This window comes from Mycteria americana, chromosome 1 (assembly GCF_035582795.1).
Source record: "Mycteria americana isolate JAX WOST 10 ecotype Jacksonville Zoo and Gardens chromosome 1, USCA_MyAme_1.0, whole genome shotgun sequence".
Lineage (NCBI taxonomy): Eukaryota > Metazoa > Chordata > Aves > Ciconiiformes > Ciconiidae > Mycteria > Mycteria americana.
In genome coordinates this window covers 92,353,072-92,368,177 of record NC_134365.1, presented here as the reverse complement: position 1 = coordinate 92,368,177, position 15,106 = coordinate 92,353,072, and the positions used below count along the sequence as shown (strand labels likewise).

Genomic DNA, 15,106 nt, shown 5'->3' with positions numbered 1-15,106 from the left:
AAAATTATTTTCGGAGACTTTGTTCAAGTCCTTCCACTAGACCAGCCTAAACAAGGACACTTTTGCAAATGTCCCAGCAGAATGTGCATAGAAAAATGGTCCAGTACATGTCTCCAGTCCTCACAAAAGGAAATTCTCAACCAATCAATTAGATGTTGTGAAGAAAAACTTCCTTCTGTGCTACTGAAGTGCTCTTTCAAGCAGAGTGCCAGGAGTTACCTGCTGTAACAGCAACCACAAACATGATCTGTTGCCATTTCCTATAACCTGTGTGGTGTTCACCCTTACGAGATCTTTGGCTCCGTGCTGAAATCTACTGTGATGTTGATGTATAAAGGGTTATGTTCCACTGAGAGCAGTTTATATGAACAAGAGTTCAGCCCATCTGTTTTCCATGTTCTAGATACCTGGCGTAGAAGCTTCATCCTGAGGACAAAGAGGAGAAAATCTTCACTGACATGCATAGGAGAGGAGTTTTGAGCTCTTTCCCACTACTAGTACACATAGAGGCAGAGCTACAGCCGTTCTGTATCTACTGGGAATGTGAAGTCATGCTTTTCCTGTCCTCAGCATGGACAATCAGACATGGGGAAAAAAGTCTTTTGGTTTAATCTCTGAAATCATATGCTCAAATCATGTCCATGTAACTGTAACTTCAGAATTTTCTAAGGAGCATCACCCAGTTGATTCTAGGCAGGTCACATGTACAGAACAACAGCTGCAAGCTGTGAACAGTGGTGTCAACAGGGGTGTCCCCCAGAGCCTCTGGGTACCACAAAATGCCTATTTAGCCTAGAGCAAAGAACTTGGCCCGGCTCCTAGCCACATGCCAAGACAATGCAAGGTCAAACACTGTTCTTGACTCACCTCTCTCTATTCTCCTCATTACCACGGTCTCGTTTGTGGAAGATCATTGTGTACCTGGCTACATCAGCCGACGGCCTCACTACTCTCATATTCTGCATCTCAACCCTGGAAGAAACAATAGTGCCATGAGCAAAATGTCACCTGTAAACAAGCTGTTAAGGAAAAACAACATTTGGAGACTTCATCTCTTGTAGATGCCATCAAAGCAAGCACAGAGAACTGTATGAAACTCATCTTCATCTCTTCCACAACTTCGCCAGAGAAAAGGGGCTCAGAATTGTGTTTCTGGAGAACAGGTGCAGTAGGGTGACAGATACCCCTCTCTCTTGAACAGAAGCAGGTAGCTTCTACAGTAGCAATCATGTAGAGCTTTAAGCACACATTATACAACAAAGTACATTTAAATTAGTATTGTCTGGTCTAGTTTGTACTGCTGTGTATTAAACCTAGGAGGTCTGTAGCAAGATTCCACATGTTTTGCAGCAAGTTCATCTCAACTCCTGCAATAAAGCCCCTACACTTCATAGTTCTCCACTTAAAAAAAAGCTTGTTTTCTTTTTTAATGGTTGGCAGACAGCTGCAAAATTTTTATTTGTTGACATGAAGAAAATTTTCTGAGAACAGTGCCAGAAACACTGAGCCCCATGCATGGATTTGAATGTCTGACATCAGGCACTTGATTGGAGCTCTTGGCCTTAAACATTTGTGGAGCACAACAATTTTGCTCTGTCAGCAGAAAGGGTTACCTTCATGACAATGCAATTAAGGAATAGCCCAGGTCTTTGCTAGTCACATCAGCAGCTGAAAGAGCAATATGAAACCAAGAATTGAAGAAACTTGAGCCCCTACAGCTTTCCAATGACTGTTTGTAGCAGTAAATTATCAAACAAATACAACAAATGATCTGAAAAGTCTCTCTGTATGCACACCTTAGGAAGGGGCCCAAAAGAGACCATCACATTTAGCATAGAGGCAAAACAGTAGGACCTAAGAGCACTCCAGCCCACAGTTCTTGAAGATAGTGAAGAGGATGCTGCCATCTGCTGTCTTCACGCAGGCAAGCTGCCAGGACCTCTCCGTACAACAACCCACCGAGACAGCAAGTCTCCCGTTACCTACCCACTGCAAACTCTATAACCAGCCCAGTCCAAGATCTACCCAAGAGGAAAGGCATGAGCCAAGTCCAGTTGCAGCATGCACTCTGGGTCATACGATTTGGCTTTCGCACCAACACCACAAACAGCTGCAAAGTTATGAGGTGCCACGCACAAGCAAGCGTCACTTTTGATTCCAACCACTTGCAAACATTGTGGAGACTCTCAGTAAATCCTGCTGATCTGTTGCACAGCTGGTTCTCTGCTGCCCACAGTGGTGTTCTTTCAAATGTTCCTATTACCTTTGTTCGCTCATTAACTGTGACACTTCTCAGGAAGCTGGGGAATAAGATGGTACCAAGCCATCCCCTACCACTATAATAGCCAGCTCCCAAGAGGTCACAGAGAAGAAGTTGGTGTGTCTAGCTAGGGGTAGAGAGAAAAAAAAAAAAAGTTGTGATTAAGAAGGAAATCCATGTCACCAGTAGTAGACCTTTTAGATTTCTTGATACAGCTGACTGATCTGCTGAACTGACACAGAGAACAGCTTTCATTTGGAAGTTCCTAACTTTAACACTCTTGATTTCACCAGTGTAATTATTTAATATCACCAGGGGTATGAATTTTATGTCCCCCAAATGTTTGTTTGCATATTTAAGCAACTGAAAAGGATAAACACTTAAGAATGACAGAGTATACCCAAGTTACAAATTGACAGGCTCTGCCAGCAGAGCTTGCAGGGTTGTGGGTTTTTGTTGGTGGTGGTTTTTTTCCTTCCTTCACTAACAGCAATGCAGGATTAGAGGTTTCATCCTAGGCAAAGGATCAACATAAAAGTTTTGTTGACTTCTTTGTCCCACTAAACCTCTCAAACTAACAAGCTTCTCCTACTTCAACAGGCACATCTGCAAAACTAGTTTTAACAAGAGCAAAGGGTATACGCATATACATGCAGTCTTTCTAAAATTCAAGTTATTCACTATCTTAACTGTAATCAACACCACCCACATATAAACTAAGCCCTGCTTGGAGTAAATAGTGGTAGTCAATGTATGCAAAAAACCCAATACCACCAAAACCAAAACACTCCCACGCTCTTGCAGAGTATTGGAACTCAATACCTTTGTGTCTCTTTGGCAAATCACACTCCAGACTTCAATCTTATTATTTCAGTTGTAACCAATTTCCAAGCAAGAACACAAATACTGTGTGGCCGAGACAAAAACAAAACAAACCAACCAAAAAAAACAAAACGAAACAAAAACCCCACAACAAAACCCACATCCAACCAACAATGCTGTCAGGAGGAAGACCAAGTCTCAGGCATACCTAACCTTTTCAAAGAGGAAACCGTTTCAGAACTGCATCTCACACTCCAAATCCTTCCTCCAATACAGTTTTGAATTGAAGGCTCCTGTAGTGTTCTACCTTTAGAGGCTAGGTGTAAAGTCACACTGATTTTTTTTTTTTTTTTAAATCAATGCCTCCCCCTCTCACACCCTTTTCCCTCTAGCCTTTTATCTATTTATTACCTGATTCGAAGGTCATCATCTTCTCCACCCCAACCCCAGTAGTTGTTAGAGAATCCATTCACCTTGGAAAACTGATCTCTTGTCAGAGCAGTTACACCTCCAAAATATCCCTGGTACCGTAACCTAGAAGTACACAAGAAGAGAGAATGAAGAATTAAAAGTCAAGTTCCACCAACAATGAAAATATCACCCTGAAACTCTGGATCTAGGCGTGTCTTTTCACAGAGTTAAGCATGCGCAAATCCATGAAGTCTTGTTCTCTTCCTCTTGTCATAAAAAGATGGTGATTTGCTTTAGGCCAGAACTCTCCCGCTGAGAGAACGCAGCCACCTTCAATAGTTTCTCTCTCTCTTTACATGACTCCCCTTGCCAGCCAAAAAGGCACTTCACCTCAAGAACTCTGATGAGTAGGAAAAACTAAACTACACAGTAATATAGCAGCAGCTTTGCAGTAATGATAGCAAGCCATCGACTATCTTAGAGCTGAATCTGAAAAACTTGGAATGAAATCAGATCAACAGCAAGGGGGCATGCGCTGTGGGATACTGCAGGACCAATTGCAAGGTAAGGTACAGTGCAAGTTACTTAGTAACCTAATGTAATGGAGCTCAGCTCTGAAGGAGATTAATGTCTAACTTCTACCTTCCTTCTCCTGGAAACTGCATCTACATTAAAAAGGTATTGAAATACCATGCTTATTTATCTTCTCATACCATTTTTTGCTAATTGCTTTTTATGATACTCTCCTCTTTCTTGGCCCTTAAAGTAAGCATTACAACACAGCCTCTACTACATCGTCACTGCCAACTTCAGAGGTCATGTGCCTATGGCTGCAGATTGCATTTTGATTTCTAGATGTATATGAATCTAAACAGATGAACAAATTGCCAGGGCTAGAAAGTATCCATTATGGCAATTTACATGCCAGACAAGCAAAGGTGCAAGGCTTATTATTTCTAGCTTACCATGAATCTAATTTAAAACCACCAAAAAAACCCCCCAAAACCACCACACACAACCTCCCTCATAGACTATTTTTCCTGGCTGATTTTTGCTCCTGTCATAGCATCACAGGAGAATTGGAAGAGGCCTCTGGAGATCAGCTAGTCCAACCCCTCTGGTTAGGGCAGGGTCTGCTAGAGCAAGTTGCTGAGGATCGTTTCCATTCAGGTTCTGAGCATCTCCAAGGATGGAGACTCCACAACCTCTCTGGGCAGCCTGTTCCAATATTTGACCACCCTCACAGTAAAAAAAAAAAAAAAAACGAACAATTTTTTGTATGTTTAAATGGAATTTCCTGTATTTCAGTTTGTGCCCATTGCCTCTTGCCTTTCACTGAGAAGGGTCTAGCTCCACCTTCTTTACTCCCTTCCATCAGGTATGTATACACATTGACAAGATCCCCCTCTGCCTTCTCTGCTCCAGGCTGAACAGTCCCAGCACTCTGAGCCTCTCTTGATATGTCAGACACTGCAATCCCTTAATCATCTTCATGGCTCTTCTCTGGACTTGCTCCAGTACATCCACATCTTTATTGTGCTGAGGAACCCTGAACTGGACAGCACTCCAGGTATCATCTCAATGGTGCCGAGTAGAAGGGAACAATCACCTCCCTCAACCTGCTGACAACACTCCTCCTTATGCAGCCCAAGATGCTACTGGCCTTTGTCATGAGGGCATGTTGCTGGCCTAGATCCTCTTCTGTAAAGCTGATTTCCAGACAGTTGGCCTCCAGCACCTACTGGAACATGGAGTTGCTCCTCTCCAGGTGCAGGACTCTGCATTTCCCTTTGTTGAACTTCTTTAGATTCCTGTTGGTCACATTCTCCAGCCTGACAAAGTCCTTGGTACATCAACCACCCCTCCAAGATTTCTATGTTCTGAAAACTTGCTGAGGGTGCAATCTGCCCTATTGTCCAGGTTATTAATGAAGATATTATCCAGTACCAGCCCCAGTATCAAACTCTGGAGTAAACCACTAGTGACTGGCCTCCAACCAGACATTGCTCCAGTGATCAGGACCCTTTGAGCCCAGCAGTTCTGCCAGTTTTCAGTCCATCTCACTGTCCACTTACTAGTCCACACTTCATCACTTTGTCAATGGGGATGTTATGGGAGATGGTGTTGAAAGCCCTCTTAAGTCAAGATAAACATTGTCCACCAAGCTAGTCAAATCAGAGAAGGCTATCAGGTTGGTCAGGCATGACTTGGGAACATATTTGCTTCACCACCTTCCCAGGGATTAAAAGGTGAGGTTGACCAACCTGTAGTACCTCAAATCCTCCTTCTTTCCTGTCCTGAAGACAGAAGTGACATTTGTTTTCTCCCAGCCCTCAGGAACCTCCCCCAGTCATCACAACCTTTCAAAGATAACAGAATGGCCTTGCAACGACAGCAACCAGTTCCCTTCGCACTCATGGATACATCCCATCAGGTCACATGGTTTTATAGTGTATGCCCAGTTTGTCTGAGTATTCCTTAACTTGATCCCCCTCCACCAAGGATAAGTATTTGTATGTCCAGACTTTTCCACTGGTATCAGAAGCCTGGGAATCCTGAAGGCAAATCTTGCCAGTAAGGACCAAGGCAGAGAAGGCACTGAGTATCTTGGCCTTTTTTTTTTTGGTCTTTTGTCACCAGGTCCACTGCCACACAGCAGGTACACGTTTTCCCTACTCTTCCCAGCAGCTGATGTGTAGAAGCTCTTCACATTACCCTTCATGTTGCTTGCAAGATTCACCTCCAGGGGGCCTTTGGTTTTCTTAACCCCATCTCTGCATGCTTAGACAGCATCTTGTGTGTCCTCACAAGTCACCTGACTCTGCTTCACCTCTTTCATGCTTCCTTTTTCTGTTCTGAGTTTTCTCAGGAGCTCCTTGTTCATCCATGCAAGCCTCCGTCCACCTTTGCTGACTTCCTGCACATAGGAATGGACCATTCTTGAGCATGAAGGAGGCAACCCCTGAAGATCCATCAGCTCTCCTGAACTCCTCTTCTCTCCAGGGTCATCTCCCAAGTGCTTCTTACAAGCAGATCCCTGAACAGGAAGTCCAGGGTTGTGATCCTGCTATTTGCCTCATTCCCTTCTTGTTTCTGACCTTCACATCCCTGACCAGTTCTTCCTTGTTTGTAAGTATGGAGTTCAGCAGAACACCTCCCTTCATCAGCTCTAATCACATGTGTCAGGAAGTTATCATCAATTCACTTCAGAAATCTCCTGGATTACTTGTGCCCTGTTGTGTTGCCCTTCCAGCAGATGCCAGGATGATTAAAGTCTTCCACAAGAACCAGGGCCTGTATACATGAGGGTTCTTCCAGTTGTCTGAAAAAAGCTTCAACTGTCATTTGCTGGGACTGTGATATACTTCCCAAAAATATGTTATCTATGTAAACATACAAAAAAGGATTGTTCTAGGATAGTCTGATGTGTTCTACCTGGTGGTTTTTTCTACCTCTGGAATTTTTACTCTTCCTTACTCTCTCCCCCTTTATCTCCTTTCCTAGAAGAGAGGAACCACAAGGTAGCAGATGCCCTATCAAGTTTTAATTGGGCATCACCACCTTGAGACTTCTGCTATAGGTGCTCTAGAGAAATGCAGTGAACAGGTGGAATGGACAGCAAGGGGGTCCCATAAACAGCAACAGCAGGGAAGAGCCCACACCCCAGCCATGCTTTCAGGCTGCACTGCCAGTCACCAACAGTCCCACATCCCCCATTCCAGCAGCCTGGTAGCGTTTGGGAACTGACTGCCCACCCACACATCCATATATGCACTCCACTGCTTGCTTATGCACCTACATAATTCCCCTACACCACTGAAGAGGCAGACACTGAAGAAGCCAGAGCTGTAACCAGGACAGTGCTGCCTGCTCAACCCTCCTCAGGCAGAGCAGAACTGGCAGGGCCCAGGCATATCTTGCTTCTAGGTGACATAGTCTGCAAAAATGCACCTCTAACAGTGTTCAACCACCTCTTCCCCAAGGACAAGAGAATATCAGCTCCTTTGGGATTTTTAAAATTGGACTGAAGAAACCACATAATAGAAATGGTCATTAGGAAAGGTTGTTGTGCTGGTCTCAAGGAAATAGCTTAGCTATGCTCGGAAAGTTTTTTCCCAGCCTTACCTTTAAAGTTTGAATATATAAACCTTTTCCTAAAGAATCTAAACCAGTTTGTAGTTTATATAACTAAACATAGGGTACTTGCTCTCCAGAGAAGCACAGCTGCTAAGATTAGCATAGAGGATATCCTCCTGGAATAAAAACAAATAAAGCCTCAAGAAATCCACAGAAAACCATCATTCCTGCCCATGTTATTCTGTGTTAATCCAAACTATGTATGACTTCAGTTTTCTCAATCCCACCTGAGCGACATGTCTCAGTATGCTCACCTCAGCCTAAGCAAAACACTGAGGTCACCCAACTGGGATTTCAACCTGTGGTCTCAGCTCAGTTTAGGTATCATTCTTGAGCTCCAGAACTGAATTCCTTCAGATGTACCCAGGAAGTCAAGCATTATTATCCCCACTTCACAGATGTGTAAACAGAGGCAGTGACACAGAAAAGTATGAATCTAATTCAAACCACCAGTATCCTAGTGAATACTCAGGCAGGGTATTCACAACACCCTAGTGCAGGGTATTCACAACAAAAATGTTTTGTCAGTGTAGGACTCTAAAGCCAAAGGTTAAAGCTGACGCATAACTAACAGCTCCTTTCCACAAACAGGAGAAATCTGAGGAAATTAATAGTAAGACCACACCTTAGTAAAAGCGAAAAAAAAAAAAAAATCCATCTGCATGCTTAGCTAAGCTAACCACTTGCAGTAACTACAGCACAAGAGGTTAAGTAAAGCACCTCAAGCTTTGTGCCATGTTATTAGCCTGGATTCTACATGCCTGTCAATTAACCAAAGCAATGTTTCTGCTGCTTTGGTGCACAACCATCCTGCAGCCCTCAGCATTCTCTCTGCAAGGCACAGTGCTCCAAAACCTTGTCACAAGCCTAGTTCATTTGTACTTGTTTGCATTTTCACTGAATAACTGGAAAGTGAATATTATTCTGTATAAGAATTTGCACATCCCATCTCTTTCTCATGTATTTAACAAAGGAAACCCAGAAGTGAAGTGGAGCTTTACTTCCAAGTACTCTGAGATCAGCTTTTTAAAAGCCCACTTCTAATTAATATTTAGAGTGACATAAGAGGTGACTCTTGAAAAAAACACATTCAATGAAACCACTCTAGTCATTAAACTCACCAAGCACAGGAGCCTTTTTTCTCCGAGGTGGACTGAACCTCACTTTTCACTTTAAATTGTTTATATCACACTATCACTTAGGGGACGCATTTAAAAATCACAATGATTCTGTATTAGATGCTGTACAGCCAAATAATTAAAGGACAAACCTATCCCTTGGCAAATTCTCACACTTGAGCTCTCAATATCAGAAGTTACCTCTTCAACAGCAAAAAGTAAGTGGCAAGTGTTATTAGCACAATAGTAAGATCATACTGTCAAATCACAGGACCAGGAGACTGCAAATGTATTTCTAGCTTTGACAGAAGGTCTTTGCACAACCTCTGACATGTTGCTTTCCTCTCAAAATGCCCTTTACCTCACCCCAGAAACCAGAAAGATGACAATGGTAATTCCTACAGGTGACCACAGAGCTGACTTCAGAGATGTCCGTACAGTTATCTTTTGTCAGAAGGTGCTCCAGACAGGCAGAGCATTACCACCAGAAACCTGGTGTCAGAAGGAAGGGCAGATACCAACCTACAGCTCCATCAGAAGAGGAATATTATCAGTAACTTGGCATTTCCCAGTTGGTATTCTTTCCATATTCCTGGTTTCCTACCTGTATCCAGTATTGTTCCTGCCAACTACAAGGTGCTTTGGTTGTCTGTCACACATGTAAATGTTAAAGTCATTTTCTGGCACCAGATCCACATCATGGAAAATGAAACAGTCCCAGTTCGCTTCTTTTAGGGCCTCTAGGTATCCTACATTCAGCAGTTTAGCTCGATTAAATTTGGTGCTGCCAGCCTGCGGAAGAGAATGGAAAAAACCTCTGAAGAAGGTGTCAAACTTTTTGAACCAGAACTGCTCCCAGGCATTTGTTCTAATCACGTAGTTTGCAGCCGCATTCGTGCGTCACAGCCTTTACAGCAGTAACTACATGAAGAGCTACCCCATAACATTAGATACAGCATCAGAGTGGCCGATGATGCAAAGTGTTTCTTCAGTCTCTACTTGTCATGAACAAACACAGCCAGGGTCAGGAGAGCCCATGGTTATCTGGGCACCAGAAGTATGCATGCTGCATGACGCAATTTCACTGCTATTGCTGCTCCTGTCCTGGAGTTCCCATCAGGCTACATAACAAAAGAGATACCAGTATAAACAATTTATAGACTGGTGCTCCATACAACGGTGTCAGTAAGGCTTATGGAAGTTTAAAAAAAACCAAAACCACCACACAAACACAAAAACACCACACCAAAACATTATTCCCATACTGATTGGTTTATAGATGTCAGAGCACCTGCCACAGATGATTTATGCTTGTCCACTCAGTTTAGAGGATAGCAATGCTTAAAGAGTTCACTGTATTTCCTTAGGTCGCACAGTAGGTGGCAGAGTGGGAAATAAAAAGCAGCTCTCAATTTTTAACTCCTATCTATAACCTAATGATCATGCTGCACAGGGACTCCCCCTAGCACAGAGCTTCACTTGGCTTTTACTAGTCTTTGTTGTTTGCTTTTGCTATAAGTTAGTTCATCTTCGCTTTCCAAAAATATAATTTTTCACCTCTGAGGTATATATACATATATACACACCTGGCAGTTTTGTAAGCTTACCATGTCACCATTCACTCTGCAACAACAGGTGTGCTTATCTTGCTATTTATTTTTTACTGGGCTGTACACACATGCCAGCCTGTAGAAGGCTTTCTGCTCCTGAGGACAAGGTGGTGAGTTGCCTCAAGTTCCCACCAGGGAGTCAGAGGGCCAAGCCCTGTGCTTCCAGAAACTGACAGGACAGTAATTTTCCAGAGCTAGGAACCTGATGTACTTGAAAGAATAAAAAAGCAATTTTCAAGGTAACAGGGTCATTTGCTAGAAGGTGCCTGGACTGAAAGAGGCTCCATGGAAGATGAGAAAGAAGCTGGCCTCCCCAGACTGAGAGAAGGTTAGCTGTAGGGAAAAGCAGTTGTATACAAAGCATGTTTTATCATTCTGAGAAGTAATGCTTTGCTCTGAAGCAGCAATTTGTTCACCATCACTAACAGCCATCTGCTCCTGCACAAAGATTTATCAGATTTATGGCTCCATACCTGCAGTGAGGGAAATACAGCCCAGTGCCCACTCTGAGAAATTGAGTGGGATAATCAATTGCTTCCATTCTCAGTAACGGAAGGAACACACTTTCCAAGAAAAATTTAGGTACAATTCACCCAAAATCTACGATGTCAAATTCCTGACCTTTTTTTCTTTTTTAAAAGTGTCCTGTATATGAAAATACCTGTCAGAAAATCTTCTCCTGATGATGAAAACATAGGTTATTGAGTGAACAGAACAACTCAGATGACTGGCAAAGAACATACAGAGAATTTCGCTTGTATAGGGTATCAAACCCAGCCTAGTTCAGCAGCAAAATTTACTATCTGCTGTTGTCCTGTCTTCCCCATCAGTACAGTCAGCCACCACAGCCCACTTCCTGCACAAAAGGCAGCCCAACAACAGCTAAAATTGTTTTCCAGGAAGGGCAGTTTTCAGTGTTAGACCACATGCTGAACAAAGTTTACTCTCATCTTTTATTGAGGAAAGAATTGTCCTCCTTCGTTTCTATGGAAGAAAAACACTGACCACAACACAAACTTAAGTTGGGAAAGAAATTATTCACCCTTTAGGCATTCCAAACGCACTTTTTTCCAGCACTGCACACATGTATGCACACAATTGTGCAGAGAAACATGATTTTCAAGATGTTACAAGTAGCCCATAAAGAAGAGATCTGGAGTATGCCTTCAATGACTCACAGAGAAAAGTATAAAAGGCCCATTTCTTAATCTTCCTCCAAAGTAAACTCTGTGTATGTTAATAGTTAAATCCTGTTTTTAACTATTTATTTCCTCAAAAGATACTTAAAACAACTAATGACATCACAAATGGAGAGTGAAAATGGATTTGCCATAACAGAGTTTTGTTAGACCCACTTTCCAGTCTTTGAGTATGCCTATCTACATGGAAAGGCTACGCAAAAGCTTCCAATCTTCCAAGTAAAAACTCTGATAAAACAAGTCCAGACATTGCTGCTCACATCAGACAAAACTTTCATACTTCTGTATTACTTTTTGCTAACATGACAATAGCCATTCTCCACCTCACATACTTCAATAAATAAAGAACATATGCCCACTCTCCAAATGATTCATTGCTAACCGCTGCTTGCTAGCTGGAGTGACCCATTATATGTATGATTATAGTACATACTAATGCAGAAAAAAAGCCTCAGTTTTTCCACTCTATGGGCCACATTACCCTAAACAATGAAAGAACAGTCTATTCCAACTGAAAGTATATATCCTGCCATTACTTTTGTTGCTGTTCTGCTGCGCCATTGAGCAAAAGTGTAAGCTTTCACCTAGAATGCACTGCCTCATACTGGTTAATTGACTCTAGCCTCTTTAAACAGAAGGAAGGAAAAACTATATTAATTTATCACCTTTTTCTCCTGCTGTCTGAAAAATCTCTTTAGAGTCAAAGCAGAACATGTAAGTAAATGACAGTAAAAGAAAGCAAACACAATAAAAGATCAAGAAAAAGGCAACATATTACAAAAGAGAAATCTATATTGGTTTTGGCTCACATGACCAGAACATAAGCACCTTAGATGAAAGACAACGTGGCACAAGTCTGTATGCTCAAATTTTAGCCAGACTCAGCAGAGCTAGAAAGAAGTCAAATAAAGAAACTAATAAATCTTTCAGGAACCAAATGCTCTGCCATGAGTACTTACTTGCCCAGCAAGGGCTGTGGGAAGAAAGCACCTACAAGCAGCAGCTGGCATGTTTAGTTTGAGACAGCAGAAGTAAGTACAACCACATGATACACGCAGTTTACCAAGCGCAACAGCCAGCAAGCAGATGGGAGAGAAGAGCTAGATACAAACTGAGGCCTTCAATCCAAACAACTCCAAATTTGAAGACAGAAAACATGTCAGCCTAGATATGTACGTGCATACTGCAAGAGAAGTGAGTTGCACTGGTAATGCAAAAGATGCTTACCTTGAACGCTAACTCAGAAATAGTAAGTTACTTAGACTGTTAAAGACACCAGTGAAAGACACTGTTTGTTAACACTTCCCAGCTTTGCTAACAGCAGCTGAGATCCTGTAGTGCTACCAGCAATGGCTGCATGCCCCATTGCATCCCTTGACAAGTAGAAGTGTTCAAAGCAGGCTTGGAGGACTGATGTTAGACAACAGAGGCAGCAGATGCCTCTCCTCGGACTGCAGAGCACTGACATCATCCCCACCCAAACACATCTCAGCACAGTTGCCTCACCTGGTGAATAACGTAGATGCCATAGTCCAGCTGCTGCCTCTGTAGGAAGGGGTGGAGGTGCTCCAGGAGGTACAGCAGATGCTTCTCTCGATTGCGGTGTGGGATGAGGATGGCGACATGCTGCAATGCTGAGCACTCCGTAGGGTGATACCGGCCCTTGACTACCTGAGGGTTCTCCTTTTGCACTTCTTCTAGTGTGAGAGATGCTTTGAAGGCGAGTTTGCTGGCACCTCCTGTAGGAGAAGCACAAGCTTTCCCAAGATGTTTTTGGTTGTGGCTAGTGCAGTCACCTAATGAGGCACTCTATAGCCAGCATAAGAAACCCAGGTTCAAGCCCCAACTGGTTTCCCTGCCTTTCCAAGAGAAAAGTAGTACTACAAGGACCATTATGTGGGCAGCAGAGGGAAAGGGTATAAAGTGTTTAGTTGCTTAAACTGATTATAGAGTAATGACGATATAAAAAAATTTATTAAAAAAATAAAAATCAAGAGAAGTTCCACTCTACTGCAGAAGGATTAGCCAGAAACAGCTGCCAGGGCAAAGCAGAGGACAGGGAAGTGGAAAGAGACATAGGACTGTGGATGTAAAAAGTCATTTCACTTAAAGCATGAACAAAAGCATCAAAGGCTTAAGGCTATAAATTTGTAAGATAAAATGTACCAAGGCTCTCTGTAGCCAAATGAAATTTCCATCACTTGTCTTGCACTGAGCTATCACTCCAACCCCTCCAGACTCGGCAAACCCATGAAAGAGAACAACACAAGCAACTGTGACGGCTACAGCCACGGTGGGTTTACTTAAGCAAATGTGTCCTGGCAGCAGGGGTGGGGGTGTGCAGCTAGACAGCAGCTTTTTGGATGACATCAGGGAGCAGGGAAGAATCCAGCTTCTCAAACAAATCCCTAATCAGGTTCACAAAAAGGAAGAGGAAGAAGAAAAGGACATGGTACTGCAAAGCAGAAGGCTGGTGCTGCTAGCAATACCAAGACAAAAAAAAGTGGACTAAAAAATGGCCAGACCAAGGAAACAGTCACCTATTTGAACCTTCACCATAAGTAGTGCTAACCCCAACACAGCTGTGAAGTCCTTCAATTGTCAAGACAGAGGGACAAAAGTACATCTAATAATGAAAAGGCAAAAAATTGAGGGAAGGTGAAAAGACTTGTGATTGAGATAAAGATAGTTTAATAAAAAAAGCAAAAGCTGCACGCACGAGCAAGGCAAAAAGAGAAATTCATTCATTCCTTCATAGAATCATAGAATTGTTTAGGTTGGAAAAGACCTTCAAGATCATAGAGTCCAACCATTAACCTAGCACTGCCAAGTCCACCACTAAACCATGTCCCTAAGCACCACATCTACACATCTTTTAAATGCCTCCAGGGATGGTGACTCAACCACTTCCCTGGGCAGCCTGTGCCAATGCTTGACAACCCTTTTGGTGAAGACATTTTTCCCAAGATCCAATCTAAACCTCCCCTGGCGCAACTTGAGGCCATTTCCTCTTGTCCTATCGCCTGTTACTTGGGAAAAGACTGACACCCACCTGGCTACAACCTCCTTGCAGGTAGTTGTAGACAGCAAGAAGGTCTCCCCTGAGCCTACTTTTCTCGAGGCTAAACAACCTCAGTTCCCTCAGCTGCTCCTCATCAGACTTGTACTCTAAACCCTTCACCAGCTTCATTGCCCTTCTCTGGACACGCTCCAGCACCTCAATGTCTCTCTTGTAGTGGGGGGCTCAAAACTGAACACAGTATTCGAGGTGCAGCCTCACCAGTGCTGAGTACAAGGGCACGATCACTTCCCTAGTCCTGCTGGCCACGCTATTTTTGATACAAGCCAGGATACCATTGGCTTTCTTGGCCACCTGGGCACACTGCTGGCTCATATTCAGCTGGCTGTCGACCAGCACCCCCAGGTCCTTTTCTGCCAGGCAGCTTTCCAGCCACCCTTCCCCAAGCCTGTAGCGTTGCATGGGGTTGCTGTGACCCAGCTGCAGGACCTTGCACTTGGCCTTGTTGAACCTCATACAATTGGCCTCGG

General features: G+C 43.2%; 1 protein-coding gene across 7 annotated transcripts in view; it reads right to left on the bottom strand.

Moving 5' to 3' along the window:
- Positions 1-102: 102 nt before the first annotated feature.
- The window catches only part of B4GALT4 (beta-1,4-galactosyltransferase 4), a 42,006-nt gene continuing 27,002 nt past the window's right edge, over positions 103-15,106 (bottom strand). For all 7 annotated transcript variants that reach the window (XM_075512623.1, XM_075512578.1, XM_075512573.1 and 4 more), the window contains 5 exons: positions 13,064-13,296; positions 9,353-9,540; positions 3,494-3,616; positions 868-972; positions 103-426 (listed from right to left, as the gene is read on the bottom strand). In XM_075512623.1, coding sequence (XP_075368738.1) covers positions 285-426; positions 868-972; positions 3,494-3,616; positions 9,353-9,540; positions 13,064-13,296 — 791 coding nt within the window. In that variant the 3' untranslated portion in view covers positions 103-284. The remainder of the gene's footprint in view (positions 427-867; positions 973-3,493; positions 3,617-9,352; positions 9,541-13,063; positions 13,297-15,106) is intronic.